The sequence below is a fragment of the Ictidomys tridecemlineatus genome, chromosome 14 (assembly GCF_052094955.1).
Source record: "Ictidomys tridecemlineatus isolate mIctTri1 chromosome 14, mIctTri1.hap1, whole genome shotgun sequence".
In the NCBI taxonomy this organism is placed as follows: Eukaryota; Metazoa; Chordata; class Mammalia; order Rodentia; family Sciuridae; genus Ictidomys; species Ictidomys tridecemlineatus.
Genome location: NC_135490.1, coordinates 26,418,550 through 26,437,955, shown reverse-complemented (window position 1 = coordinate 26,437,955; position 19,406 = coordinate 26,418,550). Strand labels below are relative to the sequence as shown.

Genomic DNA, 19,406 nt, shown 5'->3' with positions numbered 1-19,406 from the left:
TTTAATCTGTAACTCTGTTTACTTGACTCTGTTTTGAATTTTGAATCACAAAGATAACTGCCCTATGTAATAGAAGAACGACTGGATATTTTCTCAGTTCACATAGTATGTTTATCCACAAGATAAGATGGACCATTAAAGAAAGCGTTCTCTCTAACTTAAATAAGAAAAGTGAGAGGGACTTAAATGACAAATATGTCTTCTAGCTTACACATAAAAAATGATACATATTATAAATATTGCTTAGATGATATTTGAAAGGGAAATCTCACTTGACATTTGTGATCACAGCTTTTTAACTACCTAGTGAACTTATAATCATGCATTTTGAATACACGACTAAGAGTAGAATGCAGCAAATGTAATGTGTATAATGAAAAGAATATTAGTTGAGGCACCATGGCCTTCTCGACTTGTTGTGGGTAATGGAGATACAGAGGGATCATCTTTGCCAGCAATTAAGGTTCATAACAGTCTATGTGGAATTCATAGTTAATGGACCCTAAGATCAGTCAGTTTTCTTTTTCTAGTTCATTTCACATACTTGGATATTCTAAATATTTTTACTTCAAATGAGAACAGACCTTTAGAAAATAATCCTAAAGTCAACAAGCATTCAACCACAACACTTCAACTGCTGTCCTTCAGGAGAAGGGACAATGGAGAGCTACTGTGTAGTAGGTACAGTATCTCAGTTTAGAAAGATAAGAAAGTTCTGGAAATGGATGGTAGAGATGACTGTGGAACAATGGGAATGTACTTATTACCACAAAATTCTAGACTTAAATAATTAAAACGATAAATTTTTACATATATTTTACCACAATAAGACAAAAGATGAATCTTGGCTTACCAGCAGTTGAGTTTTGCTAGAATGTTATATGTGCCTGTGTTTTTCTTCATCTGTTTGGCAGGAGTCCATTAGACTGAAGTGAAGGTGGATCTTTGTATATTTACAAAGTTGATATAAGTGTCTGTTGTCTATTTTTAGAAACAATTGTTGAGTGGGAAAAAAATGTCTCTTCTAGTGGAAAAAGTTGATGATTACAGGAATGTATTGTTTTGTTGCATTTTCTGGAAGAAAAAAAAATACTTTCCCTTCATCTTATCCAGGAAATAATTTTAATTTTTTCTTTTCTCTATGGTTTCCCTCTCTTTTGCTTTACTTATACAGTGAAAAAGAAAGCAAAGAACTGAGGATGATTTTTGAACACTGAAGGCACTCATAGTCATTTACTAGCCCTATCCTTTGGTGTCCTTAAGTGTCAATTTTCCCCTAATATATAATTTGGGAAACAATGCTTTCCCTATTTGCCTTACAAATGGGAGAGTGCATGTGAATATATTTTATAGATTATAAAGTACTATAAAAATTTCAGGAAATGTTGTTATTTTTATGGGTAGTACTATTAATAATTTGTTTCACTAATGATTTCTGTGATATAATGTGAATAAAGAATATAAATGAGAAGTGATGCTCCTTCTGTTTTGACTGTATGCCAGGTTATGTCAGCCTAGGGATGAATTGAAGCAGAGAGACTGCTATGATTGGGCTCTTTTGATTTCCCTTATGGTTTCTCTCTCAATCTGTTCCCTAAGCAAGCAATTCTCTCAAAAGCACTTGAATACATACAACACACACACACACACACACACACATATTCAGAGAGCGGTTTTGAGCTATTGGAATAAATTGGAATCATCATTATCTTTGGGTTAAATTCATTTAAAAAAAGCAATAGCAAGTGATAATGGAAACAGGAAAATTGAACATTCATTTATTATCAAATGGAATGCACAATTGTCTTTCCTCTAAATACTTGCTTTTGAAATGATTTAGAGGGTGGTGTGCAACATGTTAATGACGTACTTTACAGAATGTATGTGAACTATTTGCTATTATGCAAGAAACTTATGCTGTGGATAATGAGGATGTGAATTATTATTTTTCACAGTTGTAGTTGTGTATGTGTATGTTTGTGGTGTGTGTGTGTGTGTGTGTGTGTGTGTGTGTGTGTGTTTGAGCCTTTCCTCTATGCTTGCTTATTTTAGACAGGAATGCATAAGTCTTCCTTCCTTTATACCCTAGTAAAGGTTTGTGTTGCCTTGAAAGAGACACTGTTTATTTTCTTGTATACCTCTTGTGAAGTATTGAAACTCTGATTGTGTCTTGTCACTCAATAGGTTGAAGTACAAATGCTAATTTATTGCCAGACTGCAGCATTGTGATTCGCATTCCAAATCAGACTGCAGATTTCCATTATAAATTGCTACCCTGTTTTTCCTTATCTAGAATTCCTTCCTTCTTTTTATCACCCTACTCATTCCTCAATAAGGACCCTTTAAAAATTCTCTTTCAAGAGAGTCCCATTTGAAATCAGCAGTTTAGTGGGATAAAATCATAACAATAAATTACAAAGACATCAATAGATTCCTTTTTCCCCCAGTGGTTTTTCTCCTTTCATGTAGGAGTCCTATAGCACTAAGTAAGACACTTGCTTAAAACATGTATCTCTCAGGCTTAAAGGTTTATACTTAGTCCTTTGAAAACCTTGCTTCTGTTTCTTTTCAAATGTGAAAGATGTGAGCTTACAGGTCCTCTCTTAATAATAACCTTTTAGAAATAAACCCTGAGATAGTATAATTGCATCCCTTCTTGGCACCTTTAAATCAAATTAACTAGATACTTAGGAGAGAGAACAGGAAAACACATTTTTGCAACGCATCTGACTGGGTGAGAAGCAACTGCTGCAGCATAAAGAACCGACGGGAATCTGGGCTTTCCCACTCTGGTAGCAAAGGGGGGTGGATTATGGGTTGGTGGTCTGCTTCATGTTAGGAGGACACCCCTCCATCTGTTCACAGCTCAGCCTGTTTCCAATTTAAAGCCCAGATTTCAATACAAACCTCAATTTCTTTTCCCCATTTTAAATGCAAAGCAAGGCTTATGAATCATAGTGTCTTTGCTCCTGGAATTCAGACCACATTTCCCCCCAAAATTCTTAGGCTGTTTGTTTGAATACCTGCTTACTGTGGTACACAATGGGCAGCTTTGAGAAGAAAAATTGATAATCTTCACGGAAGAGTAATTTGAATGAAATTACACTTGACAGCCAGTCTCCAAGCAAACAAGAGGAGCGAGGGAGCCTTAGCTAAGCTCTAAGGACTTGCCCAAGCCACTGCTGTTGGAGCTTCCCAGGGAAAAAAAAAAAAAAAAGTCACCAGTTTTTTCAACATCTAATTGAGCTTTTGATTAATTCCGTGTACCAGATTCTACTGAAGAAAGGTAGCCATGGAAGAGAATATGGAAGAGGGACAGACACAAAAAGGTACTGTGCTAAAAAGCGTTTATTTGTAACTAAGTAATTATTTTGCAGTTTCCTTGTTTGCTTTAGACACTTGCCAGTAAGGCTAATGAATGTTTCTCTCTTGGAAGGCGTTTTTTTCTCCTCTCCTTTAGTCTGATCCTCACTTGCAGTAATGTCTGGCATGAATGTTGTCATTATTTGCAAGTCTTTCAGATATAAGTATCCAAATGCAGAATCAAGCATTAGTGATAAGAGCATTGCGGTATTGTTGTGAACTGTTCCTTAGACCAGTCTTTGTTAACCTTCATTTATTTTATGTTTTCACGGTTGTCGAGCTCCGTCAAGAGATTCATGGTGTGAGCCACAAACACAATATTTGGAGCAAGTTGCAGTTGAATCTGATGATGTAACCATTATCGATACCTTTGCATGGCCATCTGATAGAACAAAGACCAAGATCATTTATTATATTTTGGCTGGTGCATCTTTTTAAACAATCTCTTTTCTTTTTCTTTGTATGAATGCAGTATGGTTTTCATATAGATGGGGGAAAGTTCATGGATTTTTCAGAGCATATATGTAATGACGTTTAGGTTTTCTTTTCTATATGGTTGACTGTAATCAACTTCTGGGTAATAAATTTTAAGAAAATTTTCTGATGCATCGAAAAAGCTTGCATAGGTCTGTCTGGCTATATCACTTAATGGGAAATTGCCATTTTTATAGGTTAATACTTGGCCAATATTGGCAATTCAAATGACTCAAATGCCTCTATTTTTTATGTGTCAGTGATAGCTTCAGAGAGAACTGGCTTTTATCCCAACATAGGCACCGTTTTTCTCTCCTATTTGCTCTCAGGCTTATGTAATGTTACAGAAAATGCTCTTGTTTTCTTAGGATTGAAACAGTAACACAGGTAATGCTACATACAGGTAATAATTAAGAGTAGTATTAAAAAAAAAGATTTAGCTGTCAATAAAGTTGATTTTAAAAGTATACAAATGCATTTTTTAAACTGCATTTTATATATAAAGTAGGTGGTTTGGAAGTATAGTGTGGATTTTCCTATTTTGAGATATTGAGATATGCTGCATCTTGTCACTTAACACACACACACATTGAGATATATGTGGTGTACACACATATGTAATCCGAGAATTGATAATAAGTGCATAAAGGATTTACCAAACAATAGAGAAAATAATAAAATAATAGATAAGCTGATCTCCAAGTTTTAGTCTTTACTATCCTTATTAGTGATACTCTGTAATAGAAATGCAATAACCTACGTAAATGTAATCTGATCTATTTTTTTTAATTAAAAACTTCAACTACCTTTAGTATATGCACTAGTAAGCTAGGTGCTCATTGGTGATTTTAAATGGCAAATTTTCTTGCTAATTTCTGTCCTTATAAAGACTCTCAATAGACTCTGTCATTTTATGAATAATATATCTTAGTTTAATTTATTTTCTAGCACATTATGTTACTGCTTTTTGGCTATTCAGTTTGTATAAGGAAAGATAAGCTGATTACTTCACATGGAGAAAAGATATTCATTACATGAAATAAAACCTTGAGTTAAATCATGGATTGTGGTAACAGGTTGGATGTGTCCGAGCAAGCCTGGGTAGATGCAGGAACAAGAAAAATGACGTAATTAGTTATGATGTTGTTTTCTCAGGTAACACTGAAAACCTTGCTCTCACGGGGGTGGGGCAGTAGGCTGAGAGGGGGACGTGCCTCTCATGGTGGGTTTCTCATCATTAAAGTGTGTATAGAAAATCAGGATCAGTGGTGGAAAACAATTTCAAATCAGAAAAACTGTAATGGTCTGTAAGCACATAGACATATATAATTATTTTTCTTGTAAAAGAAGATTTAGTCCCCTTCCTTCCTAATATGTTTGTCTGCATTATGCCCATAATGCCTTTTCTATGGAAATATGTTGTTAGAAAGTTACATTTGAATATAAAATGATCTTTCTACATGTGTGGGGTAAGGGGAAGGATTTGAAAATGTGATGTGAAAAGGATTTAAGTTGGAGGAACTACTATCTTGACAAGCAAACAAGGGTCTGGGCAGACAGATATGATCCATCTCCTGTAAAGGACAGCACTGTGTTTTCACCCTGTTTTTCTTGGTCTACATGGAAATTTCACTAAGAATTCAGATACCAAGAGTTCCCCTCCATTTAGAAGATGCTTTCCTGCCCCTTCTTAGGCTTTAATGTTTTTTTTTTTTTTTTTTTTTTTTAGTATATAACAATGTTGTTTCTTGATCAGTTTGTTTAAGGAAAGATAAAGTGTATATTTTAAACAGCAAATGATATTCATTACATTTAATAAAACCTTGAGTTAAATCATAGATTGGGGTAGTAGGTTGGATGTGTCTGAGCAAGTCTTAGAAGATTCTGGAACAAGAAAAATAATGTAATTAGTTATATATATATATATTTTTTTCTATCAAGTAACTGAAAATCCTTCTGTCATAGGGGCAAGAAGCAGCTATTCTTTCCTGTTTTAACTCAGAAGGACTTAGAATTATATCAGTGTTCACCCATATCACCTTCCAAATTCAACTGGACTGTAAAAAGGAAGTCAGTGGTTTTATTATTTAAAGAAACATACATGGTTGAAACTTAAAAATGTAGAATGATCCAACATAAAAATATGTATTTTATATATATAAAATACCCCCCCACACACACTAAGTCTGTAAAAGGTAATTCAGAGCAGTCCTATTTTCATCTTGATTTAACTCTCTGCGTTCAGCCCAGGAGGGAGGATGATTTAAAAGTTTAGGTGACTTCAATCTGCTTCTGTTCAATCAGCTCATGTTTTGATGTGAAACTGAAATGAGGTCATTAATCTGTTGCTTCATCCATTTCTGCAGCCCTTGTCAAAGGTGAGTATTTCATTGTGGTGATGAAATTCTAGTGTTTTAAAAATCATGTAGTTCTTGTAAAGCATGCCCTGTAAATGAAAACCAATTACTGTTGCTTGTATTCAACCAAAGCAATAGTGTTCTAGTGCTAAAAATAAATAAATAAATAAATAAATAAAAGGAACCATAAAAATAGACTGTTTTGAACTTGACCCACAGGTATGGTTATAATAAACCTACCATTATTGTCATCAAAAATCAAGATATATGGTAGCCAAGCCAAGCCATGAAAACAATGGCTCCAATTAGTGTAGCAAGGTTAACCAAAGTTCATGAAAAGATTTTTTTAAGAATATTTAAAAGATATACTATTCCCTCTTAATCAGTTTGCTTTCTGAAGTTTCAGTTACCCTTAGTCAAATGTAGTATGAAAATATTAAATAAAATATTCCAGAAATAAACAATTTACCAGTTTTAAATTAAATGCTGTTCTGAGTAAATTGATGAAATCTCATGCCATCCTGCTTCATCCTACATGGTATGTGACTCTCCCTTTGTCTAGTGTATCCAAGCTGTATATGCTACCCACCCAGTAGTCTCTTAGTAGCTGTCTTGATTAGAAAATCAAATATCAACTAAGGACTGTTGATTTTTCGCAGTTATCACAGTTCTTGTGTTCAAGTAACCCATATTTTACTTAATAATGGTTCCAAAGCACAAGAGAAGTAATGTTAACAATTCATACATGCCAAAAATAATCTGCCAATGCTTCCTTTAATAAAAAGGTAAAAGTTATGAATACAATTAATAAAGAAAAAAGTCTTATGTTGAGATTGTTAAGAATGAATCTTTCGTATTTGAGAATATTAAGAACAGGCTGGGGATGTGGCTCAAGCAGTAGTGCGCTCGCCTGGTATACGTGCGGCCCGGTTTTGATCCTCAGCACCACATACAAACAAAGATGTTGTGTCCGCCGAAAACTAAAAAATAAATATTAAAAAAAATTCTCTCTCACTCTCTTTAAAAAAAAAAAGAAAGAAAGCTGTGCTTCCTTGTCATAGACAGATTCTTTAAAAAAAAAAAAAGAAAATATTAAGAAGGATAAAGTAAATTCATGCTAGTTTTAGTGTCACAGCTCAAAGCACAAAAGCTATAGCTATAGCACATAAGTTCTTCCCCGTCACTTTATCTCATTACATCAAGTCATCATGAAAAGGAGAAGGGTAAGTATAAAAATAAAATATTTCGGGGGGGAGAGGGAGAAAGGGGAAGGGGCCATATTTGCATAATTTTTATTGTTATGATATATTATCATAATTGTTCTACTTTTTTAGTATTTTTGTTAATCTCTTACCCTGCCTAATTTATAAATTTAACTCCATTAAGGTGTAAACATATAAGAAAACTATAGTGCATATAATGTTCAATACTATACATGGTTTCAAGCATCCACTGTGGGTCTCAGAACATATTTCCTGCAGATAAAGAGGGACTGCTGTTTACAATTATGACTCATAACCATGAGAGTATGTCTGAAACATTTTGGCAAATCCTATGGGGAAAGATGTGAATTTAGGAATTTTGAATGCATGTTCAGGTAGCCAAATGGGCAACCATTAATCTTTAGATAAGTTCAAGGAATACATTACATATTGGAGGGGATTTTCAGAGGAAGTCTGATGAATCAATGAGTGGAGGCATTGAGGAGCACAAAAGGCAACAGCCTCAGTATTATTTACTAGGTATGATAATCCAGCAGCATACACCTAAGCTGTCAACTTCTCAAGCTGAACCAAAGTCAACCATGGACTTCTCCAACTCAGATGCCTGGATACCAAGTCTTCAATAGCATAAGCTTTTGGTGACCTTCAAGGAATGGCTCACTAGTAGAAGCAGAACATCAGGCTCAGTGTGTACAGAGACCAGTTTCATCAATTCACCTTCATCACTTGGCTGTTTAATGTCATCATTCATCCTTAGCCCTATGCCACTAAATGTCAGCATAGATTTAACTTCTTAAAACAGCAAGACTATCTAGAGGAAAAGACAGTGTATAGGCTTATTTAGTTATTTAATTTTTGATGGTAATGCCTGTCTCATAATTAAAATATATACATTCTTATATTTGACAAGTGAACTAATAATTACTTTTGACATTATACATGTAGTCATGTATATTACTATAAAGGAGTCTTATATGTATGAATGCATATAAGTCATACATAGGTTGACTGAAAGTCTTTTGACTAGGATTATTTTTGCCTTGAAAAATTACTCTAGAACCATATTTTTCCTTAAGCAGACATATTCTCTGAAGAAGAGACTCCATTAAAATAGTGAAGCAACTTTGGCTGTATCATACTAGCATACTTTGGTCAACCTAAATTGCCCAGTGATTTTAGTAGCAGATACTGCCAAAGGAATTAACTTAACACATTGACTCTTCACAATAACCTTAAGTGGCATTAACATTGAGGGAACTAAAAATCAAATAGGTTAATTAACTAGAAAAGAGTTACACACTAGAGGAGTAAGTTGTAGGGCTGGGTTCAATATAGTAATTCTGAGTCTAGAATCTGTGCTTCCACCCTGTGCTAGGATCAGCAATGACCTGCTCAGTACACCCCTTTCTAAGCAATTCTGCTGTAGTCCCACACTTCTACTCTAGTCAGCCATGTCCTGTTATTTATAACCACATTCTTTACTACCAGTTCTGGATTTTGGCAGGATGTGAAGTTTTCCCGAGAGCAATCCGTCCTAAGTACACCAACCATTTACTACCTATAAATCCTCCATTTTGGTCCATAAAGATGAGCTAGGTCAATTTGATTCCTCTCTGGAGAACTGAGAAAAGATAATTCTTGATATGTCTCTATTTCTCCAAATATATTTATAAAAATAATATTCATCCACCACGTAATCTGAGCCCATCTCTATTCATTATAATCAGAAAATCTCTAAATAAAAGAAATGCCCAAATGATTTTGGGAGTCTTATGTAAAAGAGGCTTACTGTTTTTAAGAAATTTGCAGGGTTAAACCTGGTGAGTGAACTAAATGTATACCAATTTGTACTTAATTTAAACAGGACACTACTTTTTAGCGCTTCTTTGATTATTCTGAACTGTTTCCCTCTTTTGTTTTTACAATTTGAATTCACCTTAGACCATTGCCTACTAGTAAGTATTGGTAATACAGTACTTTGAGACTATTGAAAGAAATTTATGACCCAGAATTGATTAAAGTATCTGCTTTGTTAACAGACTTAGAATTTTTAATGCCATGTCTTAAAACCTGTGAACTGGTGGTAAGGAAAATAACAAAGACAACGTCAGTACCCTTCTAGCAATGACTGAAATGTAAGAATTAATTAGCATTATTTTGCTTCTTAGGTATTATCTACTTGCAGATCTTGAGAAAAGAACTGGTTTTGTCCACCTAAAGGACAAACTTCATCTCAGCAGATGTGGTCAGGGGTCTTCTCTTCAGCTGCCAACTCAGAGCTTGGATGACAAGGACAGAAAAACCATGAATGTTCACATTTTATAAAGCATTGGGAAAGAGGTTGTTTTAGGACTTGTCAGTTATGCTTTGCTGGCACTAAATGTGCTTAACCTGGAGTGGGTTTCTCCATCTAAGAAATTATTTTTACCCTTTCCTGGTATCAAAGATAATTGCAATTTTCTCCTATTAGTGGAGAAAATTAGGTATATTTTTAATTTAGTAGATAGCCTGCTATAGTCATTCTGGCTGCTTTGGTTTAGATAAAATGTTTTTGAATTTTATCATTTTATGTTTTTATTACACCAGTTACTAATCAGGTTTTATACATCAATGACGTTATTTATCTTAGATACCCCAAATGCTCAATAACATATTCCCAACATTTTCTGAGAAAAAGCGTATGTGCAGAATTTTTATCATCATTGAAATGAGTGTGAATTCGCTTTTTAAAAATGAAAGTCTTTAGTATAGTTACGTCATTAACTCCTCCAATGAAACTTTATCTTAAATATTCAAAGAGACTAAGTGAGATGTTGAGTGTGGTAGAGTGAGATATTGAGAGTGTCACCTGCTGACAGTTCTTAGAAATTAATTCTTCTTTAATTCATCAGAAAGCAAAGGGTCATGAGGAATTCATAGGGTAGAGGAGATAACTTCTATTGCTTCAGTTTTGAACTCTGCCCTCCCTGCCATACATTCTCATCCTCATCCAAAATGCTTGGCAGTTTTCTTCTTCATGCATAGAAGGCAGACTGCCTGGCTTATTTTCAAGTATCATTTTGGATAGCATCCATACTAACAGGTGGCACTGCTTGTGGATTAGCTGACATTATGAAAATAATTCATGTTTCCCCATGTGCTCTCTACTCAAGTTGTGACTGTTGTCTTGGATATTCTTAATCTGAAAGAAAGAATACATTTATTTTTCTGTGAAAATAAAGAAGATAACTGAGGTGTTTTCTCTAATTGTGAGCATAAATTTAACTTTGGTTACAGATGAAAATCAGTCACGTATTGGAGTCTGTTTATAGAGTTCCTGGAGGATAAAGTTATAATATGCACAAATCTGATGGTCAAGGGAAAAAGGAAAGATGATTTTTGGCTTTTAGATAATCTGTGATCTTGAAGTATTAAGATATATCAATATGTTGGAACATTAAATACTCTTATAAGCAAATTTATTTTCAAAATTAAGAAAGACATCTTGGCACATTTTTTAAGTTGCTTAATTTTATGGAATTACATTTCCATCATGCAAAAAATAATGAACTTTCAGTATCTCTGCTTCCACAAAAGAGGGGAATGTGGGGAAATCTGTCCCTGAGAATGAGGCTGGGAATCTGAACCATATTGCTCATGTTGCCTACCTTTTTGGAGTAGACATGCTTCTTCTAGGTTCTCAAGTAGAAGTAAGGGAATTCAAGATCTTTGCTAATTTATCATTTTCCCTTGATTTTCAATAGAAATTTTAATGGTTGGACAAACAGCTTCTATGTTTTTAAAATAAAATTTGTTTTCTCCATGAGAAGTTTCCTTTGAATGTTGAATCAGTTATCTCTTCTTAATAGAAAATACAAAGAAAAATTTTACAACTGTACATCCTTACTTTTATTAATGGAAATAAGATTTAGTAAATAATTCAAATAAAAAGCACATGATCTGCCAGTACTACATATTTCTTGTATTGGTGGAAATCTGTTTTAAATTTTAATAGTTTATGCCTTATCAATTTTGCAGTTCAGTTTAGTGATCTCACATCAGAAACAAAGCTAGGTGTGTTTAACAATGTGTTTTGTTTTTCAATAAAAAACAGGAGTTGTAACACCTGATATTTAACAATCCCAGCACTGTTTTAAACACTTCACAAGTAGCTTTGTATATTAATATATATCTTAACATTAATGGATGAATACCAATTACAGTTTTCTTGTTAATATCAAATGTTCTTTAACCCTAAGGGCATGCTACTTAATTGATGGCCATTTAGTTCAAATTCTACTCCCTAGGGAGCTAGGAGACAATCTCATACAAATATCCAGAGGAGAAAAACGGATTCTAACTTAATGGATGAAGTAGTCTTCCATTTTAGTTCTGAGAAAGACTGCAAAGTAAGCCTAAGAGAGAAAGAGCCAAATGATTTCCCCCGTTTATCTAGTTAGCAAAGTATTGTTCCAATAATAACATTCAAATTCAAAATTTGGAACTGGAAAATAGAAATGTAGTAAATAATTGCATTTATTTATTTGTTTTAAGATTTTTTTTTTTGGATTTTTTTTTTGAATTTTTTAATATTTATTTTTTAGTTTTCAGTGGACACAACACCCTGGGATCAAACCCAGCACAAGGTGGTCTGAGTGTACCCCATACTTGTTATTGAGGTTTTGGAGTCTCATTTCCAGTGTCACATTGTAGACTTAGCACAGTCAAAGCTGAGAAGCTGAGGTTCTTATTCTGGCCTCCCAGTCTCTTCACCATAGGTAAAAACATGTCTGTTTCCATGGCCTTGGAACCTAGAAACCATATCCAAGAATGTCGACTCACCTGGCATCTTGACCAGGCACATCCACTAGGTCACCAAATCCAGTCTGGAATAATCCCTTGAAGCCAGCTGCTTCCTTCATTTCCAAGTTACTGCTACTATACCTCTTAAGGTTCTTGTCTTCCACCTGTCCTGTCCTCCAGCTACCTGCAAGTGCACATCACATTACATGGTATAGGAATGGCCTTACATTTCCAAGCCTCTTTCTTGGTAGCTGCCTCCTGTTTCTTTACTCATCTCCACTTATTAACTCCCATTTTTCTACTTAGGCCCAACTGAAATGAGTTGTGATGCTTCCTCATTTCCCAAAATTGGAATTATTTTCTCCTCTGCATTTAAATTATTATTTTTTTAAAATTTTTTATTTTTTTTTATTGGTTGTTCACAACATTACAAAGCTCTTGACATATCATATTTCATACACTAGATTGAAGTGGATTATGAACTCCCAATTTTACCCCAAATGCAGATTGCAGAATCACGTCGGTTACACATCCACAATTTTACATAATGCCCAATTAGCAATTGTTGTATTCTGCTACCTTTCCTATCCCCTACTATCCCCCCTCCCCTCCCCTCCCATCTTCTCTCTCTACCCCATCTACTGTAATTCATTACTCTCCTTGTTTATTTTCCCATTCCCCTCACAACCTCTTATATGTAATTTTGTATAGCAATGAGGGTCTCCCTTCATTTCCATGCAATTTCCCTTTACTCTTCCTTTCCCTCCCATCATGTTTTAAGAATTTAACCTTTATTTTATTTATTTGTTTGTCATTGTTTATTTGTTTTTATGTAGTGCTGAGGAATGAACCCATTTTCTCACCTGTCCTAGGCAAGTACTCTACCACTGAGCTACAACCCCAGCTTAACTTGCATTTATTTTTTTTAAGACACATTTAAATATTTTCCAACAATTTAGTTTTGAAAAGAAAGTCTAAAACATTGAGCACTACAACTCTTAGATATAAAATTGAATATGGTTTGTCATTTAAAACCAACCTTAAGCTCTGAAAAATGGTCTTAATACCTGATATGACCAAATTCAGATTCATTAACAGTTTATTATATTTTAGAGATTTTATTTCATTTCCCCTTCGTTTTTTAAAAACTCATCTTTTACAGCAAAAAATATTTTTCATATTACTCATAGAAGAATTGAACTTAAAATACTTAATTCTCTTTCCTCCGTGGTGCACAATAGAAACTTGTAATTATTTCATACCATATAGAATTCAGAAACCATGCAGTCAAATTCTATGAACTTTAATATATACAAAAGCCAGAAATTTTTGTAGTTGATCATCGTAATGTGTGGGCAGTTCACTTAGGGTTTCCTAGAACTAGGGCTTTTTGCTAATTCTTGGTTCTTTTTCTTCCCCTTAACTCACTTTTGGTGTAATTTACTCTGTTTTATTCAATCCTAGTTTTCTCAAAGACCTTATTTTCAGAATTTGTTTTCTAATATTATTATCTTTGAGTTTCTGTGGGGTTAATGCGAGTGTTCTACGCAATAATGAACAGGTGAAACACCTATTGTAATTTCTTAGAAGGAGGTTAATCGATGCAGACTCCTTATCCATGTCTCCTTTCCTCTCATCCTAACACAGTGACCATTTGCAAAGTAACTAAGCAACTTTCCTTGAGGCAGAGAGTCAGAATCAAAAATGCTAAAGGACTAATCACTTTTTAAAGTTGTCCTAACAGTTATTCTTTAAATGTTTCTTTAACATTTAACAATAGGGCATTTCTTCTTGTTCATCTTTTTTATGTACATGTGATACCTCATCTCTCTTTTGATTTGTTGGATTCATACTGGGGATTGAACCCAGGGTGCTCAACCCTGAGCCACATCTCCGGCCCTTTTCATTTTTTATTTTGAGACAAGGTCTCGCCAAGTTGCTTAGCACCTCACTGAATTGTTGAGGCTGGTGATCCATCTGCCTCAGCCGAATCACTGGAATTATAGGTGAGCACCACTGTGCCTGGTTTATATCCCTTGTTTTGAAAAGTACAGATATGTTAAGGATATGAATTTTTTAAATCTTTTGTTTATGAAATTAATCTGAAAAGTGTATCCAGTCACATTGAGAATGAGAGGAAAGAGAGAAGTGGATGAGGAAGACAAAGATGAGGACAATCATCCACAAAAAAGAGGTGAAACACTTTTTTCTCCTAAATAGAGACATCTTACAAAGCAGAAGAAAGTGGCTTGCAAAGTGGTGCTGAGACTCCAATATATACTATTAAATTTGAATTAAAAATTTCTTTCATTCTTTGATCTGAGATATATTTAGTATTTTGATAACAGCTTTGATGAAAATGAATAGATTTTCCTTTCTTCTTACAAAAGAGCCTACCTATTTTTAGTATTCTGTTTCAGCAATTAAGTGAAATATACTGAACTGTCAAGTTCAGCAAATGATTACTAAAACTTAGAAAGTTAAGTCTTATAACATTTTATAAGATGCTGATATAGAAAATGTATCATAGTGCTCTGTGTATTTGCTGACAATGGACTTAATTTGCTTATTATTAAGTGTGGATCAAAGAAAACAAAATTGTAGAAAAATCCAGTTTGAAATTATTGAGGACAATTTAATAAGATAAAGTCTTTAATAGGCTTTCTAGTGAGTTAATTTAAAGATAATGAATTCAAAGAATAGCATGTGAATGTGCAACAAAATTTCTTTCATCTTTTATGCTTTAATTCAATTTTCACATTTTATTGTGTATGGTCTTACATAATTTAAACTCAGGTCAGTCGTATGTAAGGAGTACTTCCTCAGTACTTTGAATTTTCATTTTTTTCTCCCTACAGTTTTGTTTGATGATTTTTTTTTGGATGAACTAATCATGAATTTATGCTTTGGAAACTTGTGATGCCATTACTTGTGAGTTGGGGGGTGAAATATTCTTAAACAGCCAAAATAACTTTTCAGTTGTAATGCCAGTGTTATAATCAGACCAAAAAGTGTGATCTTGGAAAAAGAAAATGCTTTTTATTTATTTATATGTAATTTTTTAATATAGTATTTTGTTACAATACTAGATAAAAATTTAATCATCAAAGAGGTGGCAAACTTTTCTTATTGACATTGATCTCTATACCACAAACAGGTAATAGGAGCACTATGAATATTAGGCATATGTGGTTCTTTCTGTAATTTTTGGCAGTGTTATCTGCATATGAAATGTGACTATTATTTTTACATAAATATAAAATACTTTAGCCCATTATTGTTTCTGGTAAATTAGAAAGAATCTTCAAGTTGTATTTATAGGAATGTCATCATTGAAATATTTGGTCTTTCCTCTGGTACTGAGTTTCTGTGGTGATGCAAAAGCAGCATCATTAAATTTAATGGTGCTTTGGTATTTTCATGATGTTGAATACTTCATGCATGTGTTCCATAAAATATGGAATAGTTTTTAAAAATTAAAAATATAGAATCTATTTATTCATCTAATGTGCTCTAAAAAATATCATATCCCCTGGCCACTCCATTTCCTTTGTATCAGATTCTTTGCCCATCCTTTCTTAATTATTGTCAAAGGTATTTTGTTTCCACCTTTAGTTATAAATATATTTATTTTTAATTATGTTCTGAGTTATTTATGACTTAGTTACTATAGATAGACTGAACAATGTCCAATTGCTAATGTTCTATCATTCTGATAAACAGAATGGCTACCCAATATTATCCATAATATCTGTGCCTTACATTTGTGGAAATTTTAAATGTGTTCAATATTCCTTTGTAGAAAACAGAAAAATATTTTTAACATGACATGACATGACAGATTTGCATATTATATTTACCTATACTGTAACATCAAACATTCTCCAGATTCTGAGGTCATTGATTTGATGCTTTATTTTCTGTGTTAGCAAAAATTGGCAAAATGAGATTTTATTATGTGATATATTTGAGTATCATGAACAAGCTAACATTTCTCTTAGAGGTTACATGAGTCAGTACTTCGGAGGCTTGTTAAACATGAAGTGATTATGACTTTGCCTATCTTAGGGTAGACAAATGTCTTTTAATCTAGAGAGCGGAAAACTCTACTTTGTTTTTCCTTGGGTAGAATAACACTCAAAAAATCACTTCCCATATATGTGGCATGACTCAATGGAATCTCATCTCCCAAAAGCTGAGAATAGCCTTCTGTTATGAGAGGTTCTTTTATAGTCTCTATGATAAGTTTACAGGGCAATTTTTGGTTCTTGAGGGAGAATGAATTAGTTACCCTTTCGGTATTGAATGTAAACAAAGCATTAACTTACTTGTTATGACCTCTATGGTTATTTCAAAGTTTCATTGTGCAAGAAACAAAAGCCTTCACTGGATGAGTTTTATGATCTGTTTTAGAAACACGATGAAGCAATAATAAAGCAATAATAAAGTTTCTTTTTCTTTTTTTTTTTTTTTTAGTAATGGTGGTTGAACCCAGGTACTAAGAAAACCTTCACCAAACAACATCTCCAGCCATTTTTTATTGATTGATTTATTTGCTTGATTTATGTATTTAAATACATAATTTTTTGTATTTATGTATTTATTTTTTTGATTTATGTATTTAAATACATAATATTTTTGAGACAGCATCTTGCTAAGTTGCTTAGGGCCTTCCTAAATTTCTGAGGCTGGCTTTGAACTTGGAGATCCTCCTGCTTCAGTCCCTGAGCCTCTGGGATTACAGGCATGCACAATAGTGCCCTAAATAATTTAGGTTTCAAAGTGAATCATAATGTTATCTAGCATTGGAGACAAAGGAAGGTCCTTTATTTTATGCAGATACATGATTTTATCTGTCAGTTTTTAATATGGGTATGTGAAAATGTTGAAAGGATGGGAAAGAATTTGATGTGCCTGATCTCACTGTAAGATTAATATAGTTGTTTTAGAGCAATTTAATGCAGAGTTTCCCTTCTTTGACTTAATTCCACTCAGTAAAATTAAAATGACTTTTACATTATCTAAAATAGCTTACATTGATTATATTGATTAAGTAAAGCAATCTATTTCTTTAGATTCTGGCATGTTATATAATTTCATCTTTTAATAAATATTCTTTTTAGCTATTTATGTTTCCATTTTATAAAATGTCAAGTAAGATTTCCAGTCATCCATCACAAACTACAGTTATTGGAAACATTTATTTACATCTTGACCACTTAGAAATCGACATAGTATAAAACAAAATTTGCACTATCAAATTTATAGTATTTGAAACAAAAATTTTCTTTAAGATAAATTATCAAAAATTAATCTAATTTGAGATGATAAAAAATTGTATAAAAACATATGCCTGGCGGAGGAGTATTTGTATCCTGTCTTTATCAAAAGGGTTGTATTGTCCCTTGTGCTTTTTGACTTGAGGGTTTTTTGCTTTTTGGAAATACATTCCATTACTGGGATGACACACAGTAGTCTCTCAGAGGTGCCTTTTGTACCTCAATATTAACTTTAAAAAGTGCCTATATTATTTACATGCTTTATATGCTTTTACTCTCTTGCACTAATATCATCAGTTGATTTTCCAAAACTGTTCTTCAGGTGACTCTTCGATTCCTTGAAATTTCTAGCAGTTCCTAGAATGAGAGGGGTTATGAAGCTTACGAAGTCTGTTGTTTTCAAAGAGGTCATAGAATGCTACTGCCTCCAATTGACAGTGGTTTGCAGTCAAACTTAATTTCATTTTTTTTAAGCCAAGAAAGAAATGATCTATATTTTAGCAGAGGGCTGATGCCTGTGAGAGTCTAGTAAAGAGAACTGGCTGGCACTCATAGGACAACTTGGCCAAGAGAAATTGTGGAGTGCAGCCCAATCAATCTATCCAGGGACAGGAAAAGGAGACAGTAGAGCTGTTGGGAAAGAATAGCATTGCTTCTTATTTTTTACAACGAAAAAAGTAAAAAAGAAAGGAGAAATTAGTCTTCTATATTTAATCACCCGCTGTGTATCAGGCCCCTGAAGTCTCTGGACTCTTTACTTGTAACTAGCCTCTGGCAAGGATTTCCAATTGCTTGCATCTTGCTCTCATGTGAAACACAGCTGAGGACATGCCAGACAAAAACGGAATCCTTCTTTTGTGCAATGTAAAAAATGCATGTTGTATTTCCCTTGGTAAAATGTCTATCCTGAGGAAATTCACTGCATTCTAAGGAGAAATTGGGCCATGAAGCAAAAAATTAAAAAATAACCTCTGAATTTCAACTGTGTGCTATATTTGCTCTGGGGAAAAAAGGACTCAAATTGAAGAGATGAATAGTACATATTTGAGGGAAAATGAAAAATTCAAAACTTACCTTCTGTGAGGAGTTACTCCCATTCTATCTCCAAAATATAATTTTAAGGTTTTTGTTTGCTTATATGTATTTGAAATATGTATAATATATGGATATTTTTGTTATATATTTTGGTTAGAAATTTTACAAAAAAAATTAACCACATTGTTCATTATTAAATCTAATTTGTGTTCCTCAGTTTTATTTATTTCATGACATAACATTTCTATTTTGCCATATAAATGAGGTAGTAGTGTGAAGGAGATACTCTACCTGCCCTATGTAGCTAGATTACAAATGTCAAAACAGTATTCATAGCCTTAAATAGGTCATCTTAAGTAGAAATAACTGAACTTTCTTAAAATTTATTAAATGATATACCAGCAACCTTCATGAGAGGCGAGGTAATGATTTTGCCTTAAATTATTAGGTGTGAATAATTTATGAAAGAAGAGTTATTGCTGACTATATTAGCAATGGATGTGTTATGTTTGTGACTTCGGGGATTTAACTTTACAAATTCCTCATGTGTACCAGAACTATGGTCCAATGGAATGATTTTCAAACTTCTGTTAGCTTTAGCATTGCCTATTTTGAGGTGTGTTAGAACATAGATTGCTGCCCTCTCCTCCAAACCTTGAGTTTATGATTCAGTAAGTGTGAATGGGGCCCAAGAATTTGCATTTCTGACACTCAGAAGATGCTATAGTTGCTAATCCTGGAATCACACTTGGAGAATGACAGTCTAATAGATTATTGCCACAGGTTAACACTTGGTAAATTTTCCAACAGTTATTTGTAATTTATATATCAAGATAAAGATATTATATATTTGAAATCCTAAAATTTGAAGAGAATGCATAATGAAAGATCAG

General features: G+C 33.5%; 1 protein-coding gene across 3 annotated transcripts in view; it reads left to right on the top strand.

Annotated features, from left to right (window-relative positions):
* Gpm6a (glycoprotein M6A) overlaps positions 1–19,406 on the top strand; it is a 309,399-nt gene that overhangs the window by 162,710 nt on the left and 127,283 nt on the right. The window contains exon 2 of one of the 3 annotated variants that reach the window (XM_040293981.2): positions 3,271–3,329. The exons of 1 other annotated variant lie outside the window; for it this stretch is intronic. In XM_040293981.2, the coding sequence (XP_040149915.1) occupies positions 3,293–3,329 (37 nt within the window). In that variant the 5' untranslated portion in view covers positions 3,271–3,292. Of the gene's footprint in view, positions 1–2,760; positions 3,330–19,406 lie in introns of those variants that run through there. One more of the 3 variants, XM_005325523.4, reaches the window with a different exon arrangement.